At 31.9% G+C, this 24,694-nt stretch overlaps 2 protein-coding genes across 3 annotated transcripts; both read left to right on the forward strand.

The window, feature by feature from the left end:
• The first annotated feature begins 138 nt into the window (after positions 1–138).
• LOC115883319 (mucolipin-3-like) lies at positions 139–12,748 on the forward strand. Its single transcript, XM_030901664.1, has 9 exons — positions 139–321; positions 1,720–1,899; positions 2,863–3,059; positions 3,594–3,870; positions 5,708–5,823; positions 5,893–6,147; positions 8,464–8,639; positions 9,746–10,050; positions 10,428–12,748. Exons 1-9 carry the CDS (start codon positions 236–238, stop codon positions 10,645–10,647), a joined length of 1,812 nt encoding a protein of 603 aa, XP_030757524.1. The 5' UTR covers positions 139–235; the 3' UTR covers positions 10,648–12,748.
• Positions 12,749–13,103: 355 nt separating this feature from the next.
• Positions 13,104–19,707, forward strand: LOC115883337 (CUE domain-containing protein 2). 2 transcript variants are annotated; one of them, XM_030901689.1, is made up of 6 exons: positions 13,104–13,300; positions 13,396–13,580; positions 13,731–13,908; positions 14,812–14,965; positions 17,594–17,794; positions 19,451–19,618. In XM_030901689.1, exons 2-6 carry the CDS (start codon positions 13,409–13,411, stop codon positions 19,616–19,618), a joined length of 873 nt encoding a protein of 290 aa, XP_030757549.1. In that variant the 5' UTR covers positions 13,104–13,300; positions 13,396–13,408. The 2 variants fall into 2 exon arrangements, with proteins under 2 accessions (XP_030757549.1, XP_030757550.1); XM_030901690.1 differs by lacking the exon at positions 13,104–13,300 and having other exon boundaries at positions 13,409–13,580; positions 19,451–19,707.
• The last annotated feature ends 4,987 nt before the right edge of the window (positions 19,708–24,694 follow it).

Consider the following 24,694-nt stretch of genomic DNA (forward strand, 5'->3'; position numbering starts at 1 on the left):
TAATTGTCGCCTTAGATTAACAATAACTTGTCGCCCACTGAAGTGAAAAATACGCATATATAAATTATATATGAAGCGATATATTACAGATCTGTGGTGGCTGAACGATTCTAACTTCATCTCTATTTACAACGTAAAAGTCATATGGCATCACCTGATTAAAGATCCAACAAAGAAAAGGGAAATATTCAATTAATGTATTTAATCAAGAACAAATAAATTTAGAGATAACAGTATGGACGATTCTTCGCAGCAGAGTGAAAACAGCGTGGAAACGATGTGCGATAGTGACGAGGTGCAGTGTGATATTAGACATCGCAGGTAGTTATTAATTTTGTTTTATGTTTACATTTTTTGGTGTTTTGCTACAAAAAATTATATATTTTGTTGTTTCCAGACATCGCCAATTTTGTTAACTAAATAAATTCAAGTCGGCTATGTCTATATATATTGTTTTTTTAATGCTGGTTTTTTATTGTTATCTTGTTTTATGATAAACTCACAAAACATCCCCCTTTAGAACTTCGTCTGTCATGTTAAGAAATGAAAGTAAATAATAAAGCACCTCTCGTGTTTGTTCGCAAGCTAAAAATTTCAATTATTGCCTGTATATATTTTTTAAATTTACATTTTTTTAATTGTAAAGTAATATATTACATTTAAATGGAATATATTACATAACAATTATGTCAATTACAGGATTACAAGCTTGTTTTCTAACATTTTTTAAATAAAACGAATTATAAAATTTCAATATATGTATATTTGTCGTAGGTATGAAAAAAGTAAAATATAAAATGGACAAACGCTTACTTACATTGCAATAAAACTTCCACTTTTCGTTTTCAACAATCAAAGAACAATCTAAACGCAATTATTTCTATTTCACAAATAAAAATATCCGACAACACTAAAATCACTGAAACTTCCGCGGCTGACAACGAAAACTGAAAAATATAACGGCACTTTTTGTTTTGGACCTGCATATCAACATAACGCTGTACTATTATTGTATTATTTTGAAATAATATAAAATATCTAATTATAACTTGTAAATTTTAATAGTTTAACATGATTTTAACTATTTCTGACATTAACTAACTTTTTGTTATCAAGATGACATTTTAGACGGCAACTGACATATATGTCATAATATTTAAATTTTAAATATGTAAATATAATTTAAATTAATATAATGCAACTTTATACTAAGAAAACATTTATACATTCACAAAATACAACAAAGTATAATAATATAGTTTGAAAACAATGAATATTGAGTTAAAATTAAAATAAAAAATAAAAAAGTTAAGCGCGACCCCTTGTGTCAAAATTAGATAATTAAATTTTCGCAATTTTTACACCATTTGATGACCGGTGGCGCCTCTAGTGTTTGTTCGGGCGGTTGGTCTTTTACTCCCGCTTATGGCCATTAAAGAAAAAGTTCTAAAGGGGGATGTTTTGTGGATAAACTTGAAATCAGAGTAGGAATTACCAATTCTACAAAATTAGATCCATATGGCTAGAACAGATAAATCTAAATATTAAAATGTATATTACAAAGGATATTCGCATTGTTTATATTAATTTAAACATAATAGCTTTAGTAAATAAATAAATAAATAGGTTATTATAGATAGTATTATAGCTATTGTTATATATTGTGGTGTATGAATATTACCTTATTTTCACTTTTATCCTTTTGTATTTGTCTCTTAGATGTTGTCACAGTACAGTTATGCCTCTTTTAACCGAAGAAAAAATGAGAAGAAAACTTCAGTTTTTCTTTATGAACCCCATTGAAAAATGGCAAGCCAAAAGAAGGTTTCCATTTAAGTTCGTTGTACAGGTGATTAAGATCTTTTTTGTAACCATGCAGCTGTGCCTATTTGCATACAGGTAGGTATATAGGGTGTTTCCAAAAACATGCCATCTCTCATGGGGAGTTTCTTCATGCAAAAATAAGATGTATTTTTTATATCAACATATCTTATACCATTTTTTTTATTTATTATAATTTTCTATAAGTGCTTTTAGCGATTCAAATTAAATTTTGAGGGTAAATGTTATATAAGTACTATTTTAATGCTAAAAAAGTGTTGACAAATGATTCACCAGGGACGTGCATATGGAATAACACTGGAATATTTTGTTGTGTTGATTTTGTCGATTTCGATCTACTTGATGAGATAAATGCAATTTTATTACTCACAATTAATAAAATTAAATTAAAAATAAAATTAATAAATTATTTATTTGGTATATTTTTTTATTAAATTTTATTAAAATTTATTTAAATCACTGATGCTACTTGTAACTTTAAAAGTATGCATTTCCGCTCCCATGCTTACAGAAACTTTTTCATATTTTTGATGGGTAAGCATAGTAACACTTTGGCCAGTTAATTACATTAGAATATTTTAAAGGTTGCTATTAGACTTGGATTAAGGCCATGATATGTTGGACAACCCTTAATGAGCATGAAACGGCCTACACAATTTTGCAAACAACAGAAAAAAGCCAGTGGCGCACAATTTTTTTTTAGAAAAATATTCTAGTGATAACCCATATGCACGTCCCTGGCGACATTTTTTCAGCAGTAAAATATGTTGCACTTATAGTAACATTTACCTTTAAAATTTTATTCGAATCGCTAAAAGCACTTAGAAGAAAATTAAAATAAATTGAAAAAAAAATAAGACTTTAACCCCCTGTAGCTTCGAAACAAAGCAGAATCGGACCTACATATGTCGATATAAAAAAGAAATCTTATTTTTATGTGAGAGATGGCACATGTTTTTTTAAAACACCCTGGGTAAAGGTTCTAAATTCCCAATACAAAAATATGCAATTTTTTTTTAGTCGTTACAATCATATAAATTACACGTGGGATAATAGGGTGACATTTTCACATTTATTCTTAAAAAATTGGGATTCTACTCGAGAGGTGAATGCTTATCCTCCATCTAGCGGCCCTCTAGCGGTGTATAAAGAAGATGATTTTTATAGCACCATAAATTACGCTTACACTGGGTATATTAATGTAGATAAAGCTATAGGTAAAGAAATAATTATCAGAGAACGCCCTGTATAGAGAAAACAGTATCAGTTGGCGTGCACGTCATCAACGACGTCGAAACAACAATGTGATTGAAAGAAAGGTGTCAGCGATGACTATGAAATAAAGATCGCTGTAATTTTCTATCATTTCCAAGCCAACTGACTAATATATTTTATAGATTGCTAGCTATATACACCGCAAACAAAACACACGCCTACTCATTACATTAAACTTGCAAAGTTGTCGATTTTTTATTGACGGGATGAATCGCCTATTTTTTTACGAGAACGGTAGTAGACCGAGCTTGGAGAACAGTGCAGTCGTTATCAGTAAAATATTTGCGCGATTTTATTAATTTTTGATTGATTTTCTTCTTAAATTTTTAATTGCAACATTGCAGTGGCAACATTGCAACGTGCATTCGCCAAATATTAGGATAACGTGCGCGCCAACATTTATTTGTTTTCATTTTTGATATGTGTATCTATTTTTAAGTTAAGTACAAGATATTTATAGAAAAAGTTATTTTAAGGGTCATATTCTTATGCAAATGAAGATAATACACCTGAAGATTTGACATTTTGCATATCCCAATACAAAGAAGGCATTATACACGGGAATAACGAGTCCTACGTGTTTAACAGTGAAATTGTTGAGACGTGTATTAATATATCTAAAAACGATGTAGGAGCATCACTGGATTCGCTACAGTTATTTAGAGAAAATAACTTGCACGTCAACTTTTCAGCTCTTGTGCGAGCTGAATTAAAGTTTTCATTAAAAACTGTGAACTTCAAAGCAGCTAGCAGGTAATTTTTTATCAATTTTTAATTTGTTCACTTGGCAGAGTGTCTCTCTATAACTTTGATTCATTTACCAAAAATATACAAGGTTATTCACGCTATTCGACGCGGATAGCTTAATTATTAGATTTTTTCGAAAATTTACTTGGATTTTTTTTTACTTTTTGGTTAATTTATCTTGATAATATGATAACATAGGTAGTAGATTAAATTAAGAAGAATGAAAACAATAAAAAGTTGGAGGTTCTTAAAATTTAAGCTAAAAATACAGGGTGTCCTAGAAATAAGTGCATGTATTTTAAGGGGTCGTAGATCTGGTCAAAAGATACATATTTTTTCTTTACCATTTTTAAAACAAATTGAAAATAACTGTGCCATTTAACTTTGAAAATTTAAAAAAAAATTGCAACGTTTTGAGAGCCGCCACTCTGGCAGCAATCGTTAATCAGCCACGAATACCAAGCAATTACACCAGATTACATGAATCTCAGCTTGTTAAAAATGTGACCTTATAAACATACAGAATGTAGATAACATAGAAGGTGGCAACATTGCATTCTCTCAAAGCATTATAAACAAATTTCAAGAAACTGAACAAGCGGCACTCAAAAGTTTTCCAATATTTTCGGGAAAGTGTCAAGAAAAATATAAAATTTTCAACATTTTTTTTCGCAAAAAAAACTTTATGGGCGTGTTTCTGGGGTCGAACTATGCTACCAGTTAAAATACACTTATTTCTGGGACACCCTGTATACCGGGTGAGTCTGAAAAGTGGCTCATCCCTATAACTTTTCTATTTTTTCAGACAAAAATACCAGATTTGGTATGTTAGTATATGACATAAATTAGGATTAATTGACATATTCAATTGTGTTTGGTCACTTCCTGTTTTACCGGAAATGACTACAACTTTTGATTTTTAAATGGCAGCCTCGGTATATTCTACTCTATTGGATAGAAAATGACACTCTGAATAGAATGACAAATCATATGTCAACTTTTGACATTTTCTCATATGGTTTATTTGAAATTGTAACATGCGGTTCATAACGACAATTTGACTCGATATAGCATGTGTGTGGTACCAAATTATTCGTAAAAAATGCTTTTTCCAAATATGCTAATGAGCCACCCTTGTTTCGTTTGAAAAAATTGAGATATGATTAAAAATACGACTTTAGGTGGCTGCAACGACGTCCCGTAATCCTGCTGTTAAAACATAACAGCTGGTTTTTATATATGTATAAAAACCAAATTGTTTTGTTTTAACAGCAAGATTACAGGAGGTCGTTGCAGCCAGCCTTAGGCATCTTTTAACCGACCAGGACAACACACGAAAAACATTAGACGATCAAATCTATTTTTCCAAGGCTCCTTGATTAAAAAATTGTGCTTTTAACACAGCCATGACACTCTAGATTGAAATTTAAAATACGATTTTTTTAAAGCAAAAATGGCAAAAGTTGACATATGACACGTCATTCTACTCAGAGTGTCATTTTCTATCGAATAAAATAGAAATATACCGAGGGATAATCGAATAATCGAGATCGAATAAAATAGAAATATACAATTTAAAAATGAAAAGTTATATTCATTTTCGGTGAAACAGGAAGTGACCAAAAACAATTGAATACGTCAATCAATCCTAATTTATGTCATAAACTAACATACCAAAAGTCGTTTTTTTTAACTGAAACATTAAAAAAGTTATAGGGCTGAGACTTTCAAGAGGCGCCCGGTTGTTTCAGTATAAACGGAAATATTATGAATTTACAGAGAGAGACACTCTGTATACTCTGCTAATAATTGCTATCAATACTAAAAAAATGTACTCTTTAAGAATTAGCGCTCCAAATTGTTACCAATTCGACATTAACATCTTTTTCGATAATGCCGATCACGATGGCCAGGTAGTTGTAGGACTAGATGCCGAACCAATCAGGCTAACCTGTAAAGGTGCGTTTATTTGAATAAAAAATAATAATAAACTGATTATTAAATTGAAAAATTTCTGTTTATTTTTAGGTGATACCACGTATATAACCGATGACGAAATATCGGCCTTGCTTCGAAGTTTCCTCAATTACACTGTGATCGCTATTTGTATAATATCGCTAGTGTTGTGTAGCAGAGCCGTGTGGCGTGCCCAACAGCTCAAGAGAATCACAATGATCTTTTTCGAACAGAATTTCGATAGAAAATTAAGTAATCACGATCAGCACAAGTTTCTGAATTTGTGGTATATTATGATTATCGTCAATGACATTTTAATCATTATTGGTAAGTCAATAAAAATAAAATACTTGAAGTTATTGATGAAAAAGATAACTAGAGAAAGTATAGACTTGGTGCATTCTCCGCCGGTGCTGCCACCATCGGAGATTATCGTAAACAACTAGTATATACAAATACACGGGTTTAAATTGCGAGTATATGAAAAAGATATTATTTAATTATTCTAAAAGTGTTAAGAAGGGGAAGTATAATTTGTGAAAATTCTAAAAATAAAAAAGTAAATATGAGGCGTTGCGGGTAGTAAGGGCGAACTCAACATTGTCAAAATTTTTTTTTTCGTATTTTCATTTTACATTACAATTCCTACCTCATAGAACGGTTGAATTGTTGACTTCGCCTTCAAACAAACACTTTGAAATAAACGAAAGTTTCAGATATGCGATAGCCGAGTCGGCATCGATATTGGCAGCGCGTGACTGATTCGTTTAGTAAGCTTGCTTGTCAGTTCATGTTTATTTTACTCTGCTCTTTTGTTGAATTCGCCCGTCTGCAAATTTCTTTAAACTCAATTTTCCCAAAAGTAGCTTTTGTTGAATTCGCCCTTACTATCCGCAACGCCTCATATTTTCATATCTTCAGGTCTAACTTGTATTATAATTTATTATTCCAGTTAAAAAAACTTTTTAGATGAGTTCAACTACGGTAGACTTCATAGTTCATAGTTTTATTCACCGGTTTTGCTAGTGGGGCATAATTGGGGATATTTCGGCTATAAAGAAGTTTTTTAAAGGTACATAATTATAATTTTAGAAGATGTTCATAAAACATTTGATCCCAATTGATTAAAAAAAGTAAACCATTAATATTGCAAATTATATTTTATTATATCCTCTCATAGTATATGTCTATTTAATTTCTTGATTATGTAACGAGCACTTTGTTTACTCACTTGTTTCGTCGAACTGCTTGAATCCGTTTTTGCTTTTGATCAAATCTGTGTGAGAAACTATGAAGCTATAAAATGTTGTTTCGGGAGAGTTTAATATCCGGGAAAGTTGAGTTATTGAATGTTGTTGCACCCAACAACGCCCTCATTACGCTCTCCTTTACGCGTTAACATTTTTTCGGCAATTTTATTAACATTTGAAATTGTCACAACACAACACGATGCTTAGTTCGAATTCTTTTTCACTTATTTTTTACTACCCGAAACAGCGTTACATTACACAAACCTCGTACCTGAGTATTTTATAGTCTCAATAACGGCACTAGCGAAAAACTAAAATACTTAAATATTATGTCAAAACCAGAGTTTCAATATTATTTTAATGCTATCAACATAACGGCGGCTACTGATAATTCAGATTTTTGCTGTTGAAGCGCTGCGGTCGGAATTTGTCGAGGGGCTAACCGCTGCCAAACCGCCCGCAGTTCGGAAAAATTCGAATCTCGTTCGTAAGGGCCCGGGAGGCTTGGGGCCCGTCGCGTCGGTGACTTACACTGATTGCACCGATGTTAAAATCGCCACTGGTATCGTATGATCGAAAAAAAACGGCGTCCAATTGGTTTGGAAATGACGATCGATAACATTCCCCATATAATTTTACATATAGAATGCCAGCGGTCTTCATTTCATAGCTATCGCTGATGCCGTTTGTTTTTCGATCATACGGTATAAATAAATAAAAAATAAGCGATGATATGGCCTATCACAATCACACCGGTAGTCCGGTTCTTTTTTAGAAAATACACCGAACAGTGCCGAACACCGAGTGCGATTTTTCGGAACAATTAACCTATAAAACTACATTTTCAATTTATAGGTTAACTGCTCCAAAAAATCGTTGCTACTTGTTACAGTGCTTTTACTGGAGCAGTCGCAGAGCGTAGCAGCTCCAGAAAAATTGCAGACTTGCCCACCTCCAGAAATGATGCAATCAGCTTCCCGGCCGTCGCCACGTGCGTTTAATCCATATCCACCGTTGCCAGATGTCCAACAAAATACCTGTTTAATACCAAATAAAACCAGTTTATTACCAAATAATACCAGTTTATTACCAAATAATACCAAATTAGTACCAAAAATACCAAATTAGTAACAAAAGTACCAAAAAATACCAGTATTACCAAGTGCTTGTACAATAAATATAACCAGCGGTTTGCCCCTCGAAATTTGTCGAAATCAACTGATATGAACCAGGCCTATAGTCTGCCCAACGATTCAGGGAAGATTTCGACAGGCAACATCCAAAAAAACACAGAAAATACAATTTATCTGTGAATTAAAATGAGAGACACATATCCCCTCGCTGGACAGACTATATGCAATATGCTGTCAAAATTTGTAATTTTTAATTGTAGGCTCCGCAATAAAAGAGCAAATCGAAAGGGAAGAATTTACAAGCGACGAATGGAACATTTGCAGTTTATTTTTGGGCATAGGAAACATGCTAGTCTGGTTTGGAGTGCTGCGTTACTTAGGATTCTTTAAAACGTACAACGTTGTCATTTTAACGCTGCAAAAAGCCGCACCGCAGGTAAGTTAAAGTCGCCGAGAGAAATAAGTAAGCATATATGAGGTTCTTCATATGTCATGCTGCCTCTATGTTTACTTATTTTTTTTAGATTAAAATATTTTATAATTTTCGAAGAATCTGAAAAATTAATTTTTGTGCCTCGCTTGTAATGTACAAAAGTATTAATTTTTGCGATGTGATTGACAATTAAAAAGTCATTTTAACGCCTAGGCATAAAAGTAAAGCGCTTTGCTTTACGCCCATAGATAAACGAAACAAGTTTAGATTGGAAAGTGCCCATCAGGACAATATCTATACTATTTGACGCTATTCTTGCAACGGTCGCGACCCAAAACTTTTGATAATTCCGGATCGGTTCGGCTTTTTCCTGAATTATGTCGCCAAATATTATTTATTCAAATTTATTATTAATTTGTTTTAATTTTATAAATAAAATACAGGGTGTTGCATACAAGAAACTTTATGTTATATAAGGACATGTATGAAATGCCTATGAAACATTGGAAACCGACGTTATGCCACGATCCACGATGTTTTTTGCAGTTCACAGTTTTCACGACACAGCTTTTTAAGCTTTTAATGCCACTTTTGCACAATTATTACGAGTTTGAGTAAATAAAATTTAAATAAAACTCACAAGATAGCAATAATTACTTTGAGAATGGACGCTTTAAACGACACAAAAGAATTGACGCAAAAAGACACTTTTCGGTATTTTTTCAATGAGGGCGGTTTAAATTTTGAAAGATTTTTAATTTTTGACGATTCTGACTTTTACAAGAGAAAATTATTTCTGTTCTTGTTTGGCGGTTGTTCTTAGCAACCGCTATAACAGCGCCAGATAGCGTACAACGGCCGCGACCCAAAACAAATATATATTTTGACGGGCATTCCAATCTAAATTTATTTTCTTTATCTATGTTTACGCCTAATCACCAAAGTGCGAACATATATTATTAAACTGACATAAATTCTGAAATTCAACAAGTGTAACCATAGTTTCTCGATACATAATTACTTACAAGGTATTATAATACTTTTTTTTTATATTATTCAGACTGCTTCAAAAAGACGACAGATGACAATCTATTTTTGTTCTATTTTAGGTAGCAAGATTTTTACTTTGCACTCTACTGATTTACGCTGGTTTTACATTTTGTGGATGGCTTATTTTGGGTCCCTACCATCTTAAATTTAGGTCTATTTCCACCACTTCCGAGTGTTTGTTCTCGCTGATCAATGGAGATGATATGTTCGCAACGTTCACTATTATGTCGACCAAATCTGGACTACTATGGTGGTTCTCCAGAGTTTATTTATATTCTTTCATTAGTTTATACATCTACGTCGTTCTTAGTTTGTTTATCGCCGTCATTATGGATGCCTATGAAACTATTAAATTATATTATAGGTAAGTTATATATTATATTACAGTTGAGGGTTGGAACCTTGGTGTTACAACAGCAAAATAAAACTCTAATTCACCATAATACACCAAAACACTTTACTCTTTGCAACTTGTCCAATATTTAAGTCTTGACATAACATTGAACAAAAAAGAGTAGCAACGCGTGTCAGAAATTGCGTTCTTGTTCTAAAATTTGTCGGCGCTTCTTTCAAATGTAGAACTTTTGCTACAACAGCGCCATCTGAAGTGTTCCCTCTGTGATGACCACATACACGAAGATAATTATCCTTACCTCTATCCCCTATAGGCCCGCCTATATATAAGCATCTTCTCCAGTATTTTTATGTTTTTTTACATAACCTATTTGTTTTTTTTTTCAGCGAGGGTTTTCCAAAAAGCGACTTGGAAATTTTTATAGGGTCCACAAGCGGCGACGAGGTATCCAGCGGCATCTTCAGAAGCGATTCTTGTGAAAGTCTAGGCGGTTTAATAAAAGATCTTTGCTGTTGCTGCCCTCAGATACGTAAAACATACAAAACAATATCCAGAGGCAGTTCAGTGGTAAACAATAAACAATCATCACCCAGAAATTCAGTTTAAAATAAGTGTTACCAATAGGATACCAAATCTCAGACCATAGTTGATTTTAGGGCCAAAAATTGCTTGTTGATCGCACCAAATAAACTTTTAGTCGCGTGATTCAACTAGACCGGCACAGTGTGGCCGACTTCTACATATTTTCTTTTAATCAAAATATTTTAAGAAACAAAAATGAATTAATTATAAACATAACAGTTATCATTTATATCAACGAAACTCACCTAACAGCACTTAAGTTTCCGTTCGAAATAATCTAATAAGGACGCGCTGATTTTTTTGCAACAGCTGTTAAGCAGCTTCGAAATCTTGTACACTTTGCACCACAAGCTGTTCTAAAAAGAACAATTTTTGACTGCAAGGTCTTCTAATACAAAATTTTAAACTTAGAACTTCAACACAATTCAAATTAATGAAAAACCCGTAATACAGAAGTAATCAAAACTAATCAAAATATTAGTAAATAAATATGACAACTATATATTTTTTACAGCAGAGCTACCACCTAGATTGCCAGCGGGAAATTTAAATTCCAGGTAGTTAGCCTGGCGCCGAATATATTCATGGATGGCAATATTGAATTTAATAATCGCCCTGTCGATGACGTAAAAGTTTATTTGGCATCGATAGTATGTAAGTCCATTCGTTCAGACGTCGCAGAATTTATTTTTTTAATAAATTGGTTTTTAAACTTTTTGTAAACACTATATATTTTGAAAGTTATTTATTTTTTAAGGAATATTTTGGCAACTCATTATTAATTTAGATTTAATTTTTAAGTGTTGCTATTGTTTTTTATTTGTGATATATAGAAGATTTTTATTAATAACATGCTAGTATTAAAGGGGACGATTCTTGAACCTGTTTTAAGAAAAAAAAAATTAATAAGAATGTATGTTGTAAATATCTTAACTTTTGCGATACAGGGACGGTAAACTTTTCTAAAAAAAACATTTTCGTCAAAAAAAGAGAAGTCAGTGGCGTGCCATCTTTTTCTCCAAAAATATTCAATATAAAATCCGTACGGACGCCACAGGTTGAAATAAATAAAATTGTTTGCACATAAAAAAAAGCATGTTGATGCATATAGAAGACGTGTATCAAGATACATTAAGATAATTAAGATATCTATAATAACATCAGAGTTATTATGAACAAAAGTTATTTTTTTAGAAAATGTTACGACCCTGTATCTCTAAAGTTAAGATGTTTAGGACTTTTAAGACATACCCTACACACGAAGTTATTTTTAGAATCGTCCCCTTAAATATTGGTAGTCCATTAAGGAACACCCTGTATAGTCCGTCCAACGAGAGGGTCCTTCATGGTTGTGTCTGTCATATTAATTCGCAGGTACATTCATAGATAAACTAGGTACATTTGCTGTCCTCCATTCCAGAGCATAACGCCCTGGGCTACTCAGAACGGTTCTGAAAGGAGCTGTGCGCGATAGCCTGGTGCCTCCATATGGCGCGGAACAGTTCTGAACTTTATGACTCAATTGAATGGAGTGAGAGTATTGCGTTCTTGAACAGTTCTGAGCTGCACAACTGCGTGAATGGAGGATAGTAATTTGCCGCCCTCCATTCGCCAGTTTCAAGTTCCAGAGCTTTACGCCCTGGGCTACTCAGCACGGTTCTGAAAGGAGCTGTGCGCGATAGCCTGGTGCATCCATAAGGCGCGGAACCGTTCTGAACTTTATGACTCAATTGAATGGAGTGAGAGTATTGCTTTGTTGAACAGTTCAGAGCTGCACAACTGCGTGAATGGAGGACAGTAATTGTATTTTCTGTCACTTCTTGGATGACGTCTGTCCAAATCTTCCTTTTTTTGACAAGATTTTGACAGATGGAGATTCAAATATGACCGAAATGACAAACCCAATTATCACAGTCATGTATCCTCTCACTGAACAGACTATAGTTGTTTATAACGTACAATGTGTTTGCAGACATTTTTTAAGCTTTATAATGAGTGAATTTGAGTGATAACTGAAAGATAACATAAGTTAAATATTTAAGTTGCATTTGTATATATTTTTAAAAATAAACTTTATGTAAATACTAACGATAACCTGAAGTCTAAATTTAATAAATATTTATATCAAAAACTTTTCCATTGTTTCAATTAATTGATAATAAATCTATCTGCTTAAAGTCTTGTTTATATTTTATTTGTTTTAATCGTCTAGAATTAAATATGTTAGGTATAAATATTTACTTTAAATAAATAAGATAAACAAAAAATGTTAAGAATGGATTTTTTTCTTTCAAAAGTCACAAAAATTACAATTCTAGGATTAATTTTCCTAAACAAAATTATATAGACCTAAGTATAGACCCATCATATATTTTTAATTCTAGATTTTTATTGTGCCATAAACTTTCGAAAAGAAGATTTATTTTTGACGTTTAGCGCCATCTATATGGACTTTAAGAATTTTGTTTTGGTGAATCGAGTTTGGCATGTAGTATTGATTTAGTTTATAAAATTTATAATTAAAATTTAAAGGAACTATCTAGAAAATCTCAGTTTCTAGCGCAATTATATAAAACAAAATATTGAATTTAGTTTATTTGATCGCATCGGCCCATCTACGTCCTATCCAGAAATAGTTGTATTTATTTGGTAACGTTTTTCGAACTTGGGAGACAAGGTATTTAGAATTTATTGGCTTGTATAATGTTTATAAATAATATAGATTTAAATTTAACCGTTGAGATACTATACGATAAAAATAAACGATTTTAGGCTGTTAAGTAGAATGTCTACAAAAACAATAGCGGATCAAGAAAGTACAATTAAAGATTCCTTATTTGAGTTTGTTAAAAAGCATATCCCCGAAGCAGATTTAAATCTAATTGATGAAATAGTTTTGTCCTATGTAATAGCATTCCTGGAAGATGTTGGATCTGACTCCCAGTTTGATGTAGAAGGTATAAATTTAGAGGTCTAAGGATACCTATATATCACTACGGATAATATTTATTAATACAGATTAACATATTAATACATAAAGTTTTTTCAGTAGGAACTAGCGAATCTAGTGTTGAATTTTCTTAATTAAAGCAATAATTTTATTGTAGGTTTTTGTGAAATGATGGAGGCTTATTTTCCAGAATTTGGAAATATTAACCATAGTATTGTCTGTGAGTGGATGTTTGATTTGGAGGAAAAGTTGAGAAAAATGGATGAATCAGAGGAAAAAAGCCCCAATCTGGAAATTAGTTTACCAGAGATTGTCCCTGCCAAAGTAAAAGTCAGGTATTTATTTTATCATTTGAATCTTTATAGAATAATCAATAAAAGTTGGCTTGCACTGCATCAAAGACGTGAAAATTATTACAAAATTAAATTTCTAATAAATAAAAATTTGTTTGAAACTCAGAGCAAACTTTTTCCTTTCTCTTATAATCTTATAGGTATCCTGGCTAAAAAAAGACAAGCTGTTGCATGAAGTAAATGAATTGACCGATAAAACGTTTTGTGTTGGTAGTCATGGCAAATGTTGCCAGTGGTCATAAGTGAGATTTTTCTTGGCAAATCTGATATTTGTTATATTTAATTTTATTCTGAGTTTTCTTTGACGAATCTGCGTTTTGTTTACTTAAAACTGTGATGTTCATTGCGATAAAAAAAAACACTAAATGTCAGAATCAGCAACTGGTCTCATCTGTACTCAATTGTTTTATACAGGAAAGAGACCATGGTAAGCCTCTTATGCCGTTAAACATTTATATTGTTGCTTAATTTTTGCAGCTTTTATGAAAAATACAGAGATTTTACAGCGTGTTTAAGCTGCGCCTAATATCAGTTTATAATGTGAGTAAAATCTCACAAAAAGTGAAGACTAATGATACACAATTAGAATTTTACATTTTTCAACTTTCATCTAGAAATCTTGCTAATAACTTCATTTAATTAGTATTTGTTTGTGTAATAATCATAGACAAAGTAATAATGTAGAAAAAATGTTTTTTTTATGTGTATTGTGTCTAAAATTAATTTGAAAAAAATTACCAACTTTATTTGACACTTGTCAAAGTAAAAAACGTAGCCATGGCAACATTGCAACGTGTATACGTCAAATATTTTGATAACGTGCATGCCAAGTTTTATTAATTTTCCTATATTATGTGAATCACAATAATATGTTTTTTTTTGTAGATCTAATAGCAATTCAGAGAGTTTTGAAACTCCTAAAAGGATTCACAAGCTTTCTGAAATGAGCGATGGAGGATCTACGGATAGTTCCTGTTGTGATTTTCCAGATGAGATGGATATATTGCAAGAAATGTTTCCGTCAGTTTGCACTATTGAGGTAGATCAAAAATAAATGTTTAGTTAGGTCTAAAGATAAAATCCCTGACAGTGATAGATGTGTACGCCATTTTAATTTCAAAGTAGTCTATTATATATTACAAAAAAATACATAAGTTGGTACAATTGGAATGCAAAACGGAAAATTAATATATTTTAAAATTTTCGTGACAAATTATTACTTCAAAATGTAAAAAAAACTAAAAACTTAAGAAATCTAATTGAGTTTTTTTTATCTAAAAAAAAGTTTAGGGCCTGTGTTAATATAAAACAAAGGTGTATGTTAAACAAAACACCATATAAGTACAAATTTAATTTATGTACTAACAAAAAATGTATTAATATTTCACAGGAATAAATAAAAAACACCATAAATAAAACAAAATATTTTATTAATAATAATTTCAATAATTTACAAACACTTACAGAATTGTGTATTTTAAAGTTGATTAATTAACTTTGATCTTATTTTTTTTAAATCACCTTACCTCTCTACAGTATTAAAAGCTCTTGTTATTTATCTATCATAATATAATGTCTCTATTATTTTACACCTACTCTAGTTTTTAGTATCATATACGAGATGGCCACTGTTGCCAACTTAGCAGTTTTCCCTCTAGATCTACCGGTTTATTTTTCAGTTAAGCTGGAAAAGTATTATTTAGCCGCTAGCGGGATTTTTAGTTGTTTACATTTTTGAATAAAATATAAGTAAAATTGACACAGAAATTAATATTTCGATTCTAAAAAACGAATTTTTTCAAAATTTGCCTCAATAGTCGCGTCAAAATTATATATTCTTATAGTACCTAGTCCTAGAATCTTCGAAATCACGTTAAATTCTTCTCATCAGGTGATGAAAGCTCTAATAAAAAGTTCAAAAATAAGCGAAAAAGCAAAATTTCAGGTTCAATATCGACCTTAGCGGATTCTAGCGGTGTTTAATATACGAATCTAGCGGGTATCCATCTTCCAGAGTTGTATCCATCTTCCATTTTTCCTCCACGCGACTCTAAAAAACAAAACACATGTAATAACACAAGCCAAAATGCAAAAGCAATATCCAAAATATTGATCATTTTTCAGAACGTTGCTTATTTGTTATATTATATAATTCGACAGAAATTATAACCTTTATTTGTTATATATATTTATTTGACAAGAGTTTGACAAGTTTCAAAAATCTTAATTCAAGTTCATACGCATCTGCGTCCGTGCGCCATATACTCTGTTTTTTTTTCTCAGGTAAGATTTCGACAGACGATGACAGAAGAAAAGCAGATGACGTCCCATACCAATCTATTTATTTTACTAAAAAAAGTTTCTAATAATTTTTAAGTTAACTATGGATGGGTTTAAATATAAATTCGTCATGCGTCGTCACTTGTTGTTTTTAACCAGTTTTATTGGTTTATTTCAAAAATGACAGATCGTATTTCAATTTAATTGGTTTGACGGAACGATAAATGACAAATGGACGCCGATGCGTATGAACTCGCCTTTAGATTTTTGACGTTTGTCAAAGTCTTGCCAAATTATAGGTTATAATTTTGTGACAACTTTTGTCAAATACCCTGCGTTTTGGAAGATGATGTATTTTGATTCGTGTTATTACGTGCGTTTTGTGTCTTTTGAAGTCAAGTGGAGGAAAAATCGAGTGAAAATTAACTGTAGAACCCAGAGCACAGTTTATGGTTAATACTCGCTGCCCAGGCAGAAAGTCTTATACAGATACACCAATAAAGTTACTATCAATAAAGTTCGTATACCATCTCGTCGTAGATAAGTGCATCTCGAATATGGTAGAAGGACCATACTAAACACATACTAAAAACTGGAGTAGCTGTAAAATATCGACATCGCACGATAGGTAAATAATGGATTTTAGTACTTCAGAAAAATGATGTCAAAAGGTACTGGTTTAAAAAATTAAGATTAAAGTTAATTAATCAACCTGTGAGGTATAAAATTTGGTAAGTGTTATTATTAATAAAATAGTTTGTTTTATTTATTCCTGCGGAATATTACAAATTTGTATTTGTACATAAGTTATATTGATAAATATAATCATAAATGCGGGAAGTTTCATAAAGCTTGAAAGTAAGAAATAGTTCTTTTTTATATTTTTATTATATTAACACATACCGTTTTTTATTAAATAAAATAACTCGATTACATTTTTTCAGTTTTATACAGTTTTTTTCACAATATTTTGAAGTTACTTGTCAGTCAAATTTTAAATACATATGTATATTAATTTCCTGCTATGCGTTCCAGTTGTACCAACTTATTTCTTTGTAAAATAAAATAAACTACTTTGAAATTAAAATGACAGACACATCTATCACTGTCAAGGATCTTTTCGTTGGACAGACTATACATCGTTACCCCAATCATATTGAAATACGATAATGATGTAATTTTTGAAATAAACCAATAAGGCTAGTTAAAAACAACAAGAGACGACTCACGCCATGACGGATTTATATATAAACTCATCACGAAAAAAATATTTGACTTTTTTCGTGAAATAAATGGTATGGCATGGACGTCATCTGCCTTTTCTTCTGACATCGTGTGTCGAAATCTTACCAGTCGTAAAACATATTTCATATTGATCGTTTTTTAGGTGAAACATTGTCTGGCCATTGCTGCCGGTGACATAGAACGTGCCACACAAATCCTGATCGATCGTCAGGAGAATGGTCAGTGCCTGAGCCAAAACACTACATTAACGATTCAAGTGGCCAAACAAACCATCGACGATGCCGAAATTAAAAGCCGAATTATCGAGAGATATTCTTATATCGATAAGGACGCTTTAAATAAGGTAAGTTTATTTTAATGAAAAAATCACATACACAGAAGACACAGAAGTTTATTTTATGGAAATATTTGTATTGTAAAAATTTTTGTGGCGAACACAGTACCTATGTGATTTAATTGTTCTTATATTATTTATATGTTTATTCTACCGACTGATGCATCGTCGTTGCCAACGTAGGAAATCCCATGCACATTTTAAACTATCTTAATATTGCCCCCTTTCTTGATTTTATAGCCATTTCGTAAATAGTTTTTTTAAAGGTCTGCAAATGCTGAATACACGTGCCAAATTTGAACAACTTTGGACATGCCATTGCAAGTTGTAGACATTTTAGGATTATACAGGGTGGGCCATTAGTGCGAGGAAGTCCAATATCGTCGTTGTTGTCGAAGATATGATTTTTTTTTATTTTTATGGTTTATAATGGTGTATATCTTAAAAATATTTTGTTGTATACAGAGTGTCACAAAAAAGTTATGATAAAGTTTTAAGTTTTTTTAAATTGTAGCACCCATTTTTCTATAGATATTTGGATTTAGCATAAAATTCTGCATATAGTACACTATTTCAGTTTGAAGAATTATACGGTATAGCCATTCTATTTCTTATTTACTAAAAATTTAGTTAAAAGCACTATATCCGAAAAGTGGTTAAACACTGGAGCGAATATAACTTTATTAATACTTAGCATTAATTTCCTAAACACTAAGGATAACAGAGTAAAACCATGAAGAAAAAATTGCATTATCATATATAGTGTATTTTTATGGCATCACCAAAATCCGAATATTTAAAATGCAACACCCTGTATATTATTTTTCATTTAGGTGCAGACTTAAATAATGAATTTTTGTATTTAAAGTGGTCTCAAATTTTTAGCGGTGTTGTAGATATTCACTGTATTATATGACATACAGGGTTTTCAACGGTAAAATACCAGACAAAGATCATATATTAGGTGGTTTTGGTAAAAATGTCCTGTTGGAATAGCTATATGTAATATAATACCGCGAATATCTGCGAAACCGTTAAAAATTTAGGAAAACTTTATAAATACAAAAAATGTTCAATTTTTAATTCTGCATCCCAAAGAAATTTAATTAATAATTTTTCAATTGCCATCTTAAAGAAAAATTAAATACAGGCTGTTGTATTTTAAAAAAATTGAGATATAGCAATTTAATTATTGCGATGTAGGCGACACCACAATAATTACCCTGTATTTTATACGCGAGTTTATTCTGTTATCCTTGGTATTTAGGAAAGTATATCTAAGTATTAAAAAAGTTAAATTCACTCTAGTTTTTACCACTTTTCCGATATAATATTTTTAACCAAAGTTTTAGTAAATAAGAAATAGAATGGCGATAGTGCTTCAAATAAAAATAGTCTACTACTAATTATCTACAAAAAATGGGCGGTGCAATTAAAAAAAATAAAACTTTATCACAATTTTTTTTGAGACCCCGTATACAGCAAATTATTTTTAGGATATGCCGTTTTATAAACCATGCAACATCTGTAGGAAACTTTTTTTCATATCTTCGACAATGGGCCACCCTGTATATGCCAATATTTGGACAGTTCAAAATTTGCATGTAATTTCCTCTGTTTCGATTTTTGACTAAAATCTCTCTAAAACTGTACACACATGCGCAGGAATATCGTCCGGTCGCGCCCAAGGTCGAACCTAAGAAACTGGTCCGCTACCGCGACAACAAGATCGTCAGCCTCAAAGGCGAGCGCTACACCGAGGTGAAGAAGGGCGACGACGTCGAGGACATCTCGCTGAAGAAAAACAAAAAGGGCCAAGCCCACTCCCCGTAACCAAGTGGCAACCGAGGCCACGCCTTAATTCGCCCTAACCTCACTTATTGTTTCCTTCCTCCCTCGAATTACTATGATTACGTACTCTATTCGTTTATTATTTATGCTCTAAGTATTACTACATGTTTTATATTCGTGTTTTTACAACAATACTCTACCGTGAAGGGTGTGTTTGTTAGAAATTACTCCAAAAATACCCCCCCTTCTTCGAATGATCGTTTTGTGTTTTTGTTTTGTTGGAGTATACTCGTATGTTTAGGTAATGGCATAGACGTAATGTTTTTCCGTAGATTCGTGTTAAAGCTAATTAAGAAGCACGACGTATTTAACTAGCTATAGGGAGCAAGGGTTAGACTGGGCCGATGTAAAAGGGGTTGCATAAAAATATATTAAATTGTGTTCAGTTTATTCTGTTTTATAACAGAGATATTTTAAAAGTATCTTATATATTTTATTTTAGCATATAAGGAATTCTTCTATAAGGCTAGTATACCGGATGCATCTCAAAAGTGGCTCACCCCTATTTTTTCAGATAAAAAACGAGATTTGGAATGTTAGTATATGACATAAATTAGGACTGATTGACGTATTTAATTCTTGTCGGCCACTTCCTGTTTCACCGGAAATTACTACAACTTTTGATTTTTAAATAGCACTCTCAATATTTTTTTACTTTATTCGAAAGAAAATGGCACTGAACAAAATGACATATCATATGTCAACATTTGACAGTTTCGCTTAACACAAAATTGTATTTTAAAGTTCAATCTAGAGTGCCATGGCTGTGTTAAAACACTAATTTTTAATTAGGGAGCCTTGAAAAAATAGATTTGGCCGTCTAATGTTTTTAGTGTCTTGTCCTGGCCGGTTAAAATCGTATTTTTAATCATGTCTCAATAATTTGTTCAAATGGAACGAGGGTGGCTCATTGGCATATTTGGAGAACGAATTTTTTTACGAATAATTTGGTACCACACAGTTGGTATTTCGAGTCAAATTGTCGTTATGAATCGCATGTCGCAACTTCAAATAACCCATATTCGAATATGTTAAAGTTTACATATGCTATATATGTCATTCTATTCAGAGAGTCATTTTTTATCAAATAAAGTAACAAAATACCGAAGTTGCAATTTAAAAATCAAGAGATGAAGTCATTTCCGGTTAAACAACAAGTGACCGAATACAATTGAATACGTCAATCAATCCGAATTTATGTCGTATACTAACATACTAAATTTCGATTTTTAAATAAAAATAAAAAAGTTATAGGGGTGAGCAGCTTTTGAGACGCACCAGGTATAATGATACATCACACAGTTCCTCTGCTAAGACTATGAAATAGAAAACCATAAATATTCAAGTAGGAGAGCAAGAGAGTTAAATAGGAAGGTATACCGATCGTCATAAGCGATTGTATGTATATCGCATTATACCTAGCGTTGCGCAATTTTATCCGATGCATGGATGTTCAGTCGTTAATAGTTTGAATGTTACCAAATTTTGATTTTAAAACCAAAATATTATGTTGATATACTCGTATATTATAAAAATTGTTTTGTTTCCATCTAATTGCCGTTTGATAGCGCTATATATGGTTAACTTGTATGCAATGTAGATTTTTATTAGAAAAGGGTTACTGAAAAATGTCAAAAATAGGGGAGATCATCTTCATTTTTCTATCACATTAGTGTTTGTTTTTCACATTTATCATTTATTTTAACCAATTACTAAAGATTAGTAAAAATTCTTTTTGAAAAAGAAAATTTTAATTTTAAATTGATAGAAATTAGAAATAACAATATTGATTTCGAAACAGCAGGTAAAACCATATTTCTCCAACCCAACTCAATAGTTTACAGTTTCCTTAGAAAATAGCATAGCGATTCGCTGAAATTGAGTAATATGGAAATTATTTAGAATCTATATGATCTGTGAGGTCAACATCGATGTTCCAGCATTATAGAGACCTTCCAATTCCAAACAGCGCCCGGCGCTGTTTAAATATATCACGTGACTCGTGTATATTATAGTTGATAGGTTAATTTGGATGCCTATATCTACCCTTGTTTGGACTTAGATGTTATAACATCCTGCATGTTGTCGCCGTCTCTCAGGAGACGTTTGAAGCCATTATTAGCCTTATAGGAGTAATACTTATATGTATTTTAGAAATATCACGAATGCTTTTCTCGTTTTGACATTGTTTGACGTCGTGTAGGATATACAGTTGAACTTGCTTAATTCGAATCTCCAAGGGACCGAAAATAAACTCACCGGCAAAAAAACCGGCCACTAAAAACCAGACTCAATTTCAAAGTTGGATTTCTCGCGAACCACTCATTAGATTTTGATGATTCTTTTCTAAATTGTAAATTAATTCCTTTTCAACGGATGCTACGTCAGAAATTTTTATTCCGAATTTATTTTGAGCATATACAGGGCACAACAATAAGCCGAAGTTTTTTGTCCGAACTTTGTATCACCCTGTAGGGTGCAGCAGCGGTAGTAGCTATTGCTAAATTAAATCGCATTGTAGCCTCATCTTTTGTGAGCATTTTGTTTTTTTTAATCACCACATTATCTCTTTTTGTATTGCAGATATGCTCTTTTAAAACGAACGTCTCGTAAAAATGCTTCGCAGGCAGAAAGTTTTGTGTTAATAATCAAGGCGACATAGGCGAAAACGGATTTATGAGTATTTGCAATATGACAACAACGGTTGTCAAATTAAAAAATGCCATTATCTGTAACGGATGTTACTCGTATTGTGGCTTTAATTGAGGATGGGCGAAGTCAACGTTATGTCTCCGATACCCTGGGTATATTTCGAACAGTTCAGGATGCCGATGTAACGAAATAGCGATCGGTACCGATGAAGAATACTGTCGCTTGCCGTTTAGTTTGTACGGCCAAGCTCAGAATACTTCATCGCTACCGATCGCTATTTCGTTACAGAGTTCCACCCCTGGAATCGGTATATGGAAACGATAAATTTCACCAGGCGAGTGGACACTAGATATTACTTCCTTAAAATTTCTTTACCTTTCTGTTTAATTTTCATGTTTTAGTTAGTTTTCAGATTAAATTTATCTACGTTCTGATGTTTGATTTGTTTTTAAAGTTTTTTTCGATGCGTTTGTTGTAAAGCAGCGTATCTCCAATACAAATAGAGATAATGTCGTGATTACAAAAAAAAACAAAATGCTCACAAAAGATGAGGCTACAATGTGATTTGATTTAGCAATAGCTACTACAGCTGCTGCACTCTACAGGGTGTTACAAAGTTCGGGCAAAAAACTTCGTCTTATTGTTGTGCCCTGTATATGCTCAAAATAAATTCGGAATAAAAATTGCTGACGTTCAGAAGGAATTAATTTACAATTTAAAAAGAAAAACATCAAAATCTAATGAGTGGTTCGCGAGAAATTCAACTTTGAAATTGGGACTAGTTTTTAGTGGCCGGTGAGTGTAGTAGTAGAGATAAAAAATTCGATTTATTGAGATAGTATTACATATTCATACTTGTAAAAACCAAATTACTTGAAAAAAATGAGTGTTTGAGAATATTTACAATAAGGAAGTTCGAGATACGGGAGTTTAACTGTAATCTTGGCAATCTCATGTAAGCTAATTTACCATTTATCCCTTGCTTTTTGCAAGTACATATATTACTTTTAATAAGAACTATGTATACATTTTTAACGAACTATATTTATTTATTGAGTTATAGAGAAATATAATATTTTCTCAAATAAATATATCACTACAGTACACAACTGTTTCGTGATTATTATAACAAGTGTTGGAAATTTTACGAAAAAGTAGCCAAATAAAAATTGAGAGAATATTAGAGCAAATGGGAATATATATATTTTATCCTTGTTAAATAAATAATTAAATTATACATTTTTATAACATTATGGTCAACGTTACGTCATCAACATACATCAAATAAGCGTTTTAGGGTGTGTCTGAGATCAGTTCATATTGTTTAGAAGGTTTTAAGTGCGTTACGAAATCAGTAATTGAATAAGTTCTATTTTATTAATTTGAGGTACGTAGATATTATGTTAGGCCTTCTTTCTGTTTGATTGTGTATCAATTTACTACATATACCAATTAGTTCTATTCATACATCAAGATTTAGGGCTTTTATATGTGATATGCTCTTTGATACTCATGTATTGATAAGTTCAGAATGTCTAAAAAATTAAATCATTGTATTTAACAAGAAATTCAATAATGTAAAATAGATTTGATGTAGAAATGCCAAGTTACAATGCATCAGCTACAAGGTATGCTATTTAAAAACGATTTTTGTATTTTACATAATTATTTTTGACACTGATCGATATTCCTCAGAATAAAATTATAACCTCAAATCCAATGACAGCCACAAATCCAAGCAGAAACTATGCGCCGTAATGACGTCAATAATTTCTTTCATCTAGAATACGATAATATATGTGGACGACGTAACGTTGAATGATGTCGAATAAACATTAAGTGGATCAATGCTGCTGCTACTTGTGATTTAATTATTCCTCCCTGTTTATGTGATATTTTCGTCATTTTACTCATTGAGAATAAAAAAATGTGATAAAACCGCCCCAAAAAACAGAAGCGCCCTAGTCTGACTACTTGCTCCAATTTTTCATGTCTACACCGCTAGTATTATTGATATAGGTATATAAGAATTCAAAACTAGTCATATTCAATATGTTGTCGTACCTAAGTATTAGTTGGTTTGGATCTGGGCCATGACATTTCTAATTTACAGGGTGATCGGTGTAAATGGAACGGTTTTGGGGATTGGTTTTGTTGTAATAGAATATTTTTCTCTTAAGTATTATTATAAGTTGTATTTAAACTATAGGGGATAGAGTTAAGAAGATTTATCTTCGTGTATGGTCGTTAAAAAGAGAAAGAAATATATGCGAAAAACATATGCGATTTCTGAAGGGGCGCATTGCCGCTAAGTTCAGTTCGATCTCTTATTGCACTGTGGTTATTTAGTGAACCCTTGTTTTTCCCATTTTGACCACTTTTTCATATCAAGTCCCACAATAGATG

Source organism: Sitophilus oryzae, unplaced genomic scaffold, assembly GCF_002938485.1.
Source record: "Sitophilus oryzae breed Bouriz unplaced genomic scaffold, Soryzae_2.0 scaffold_186_pilon_pilon, whole genome shotgun sequence".
Taxonomy (NCBI): domain Eukaryota; kingdom Metazoa; phylum Arthropoda; class Insecta; order Coleoptera; family Curculionidae; genus Sitophilus; species Sitophilus oryzae.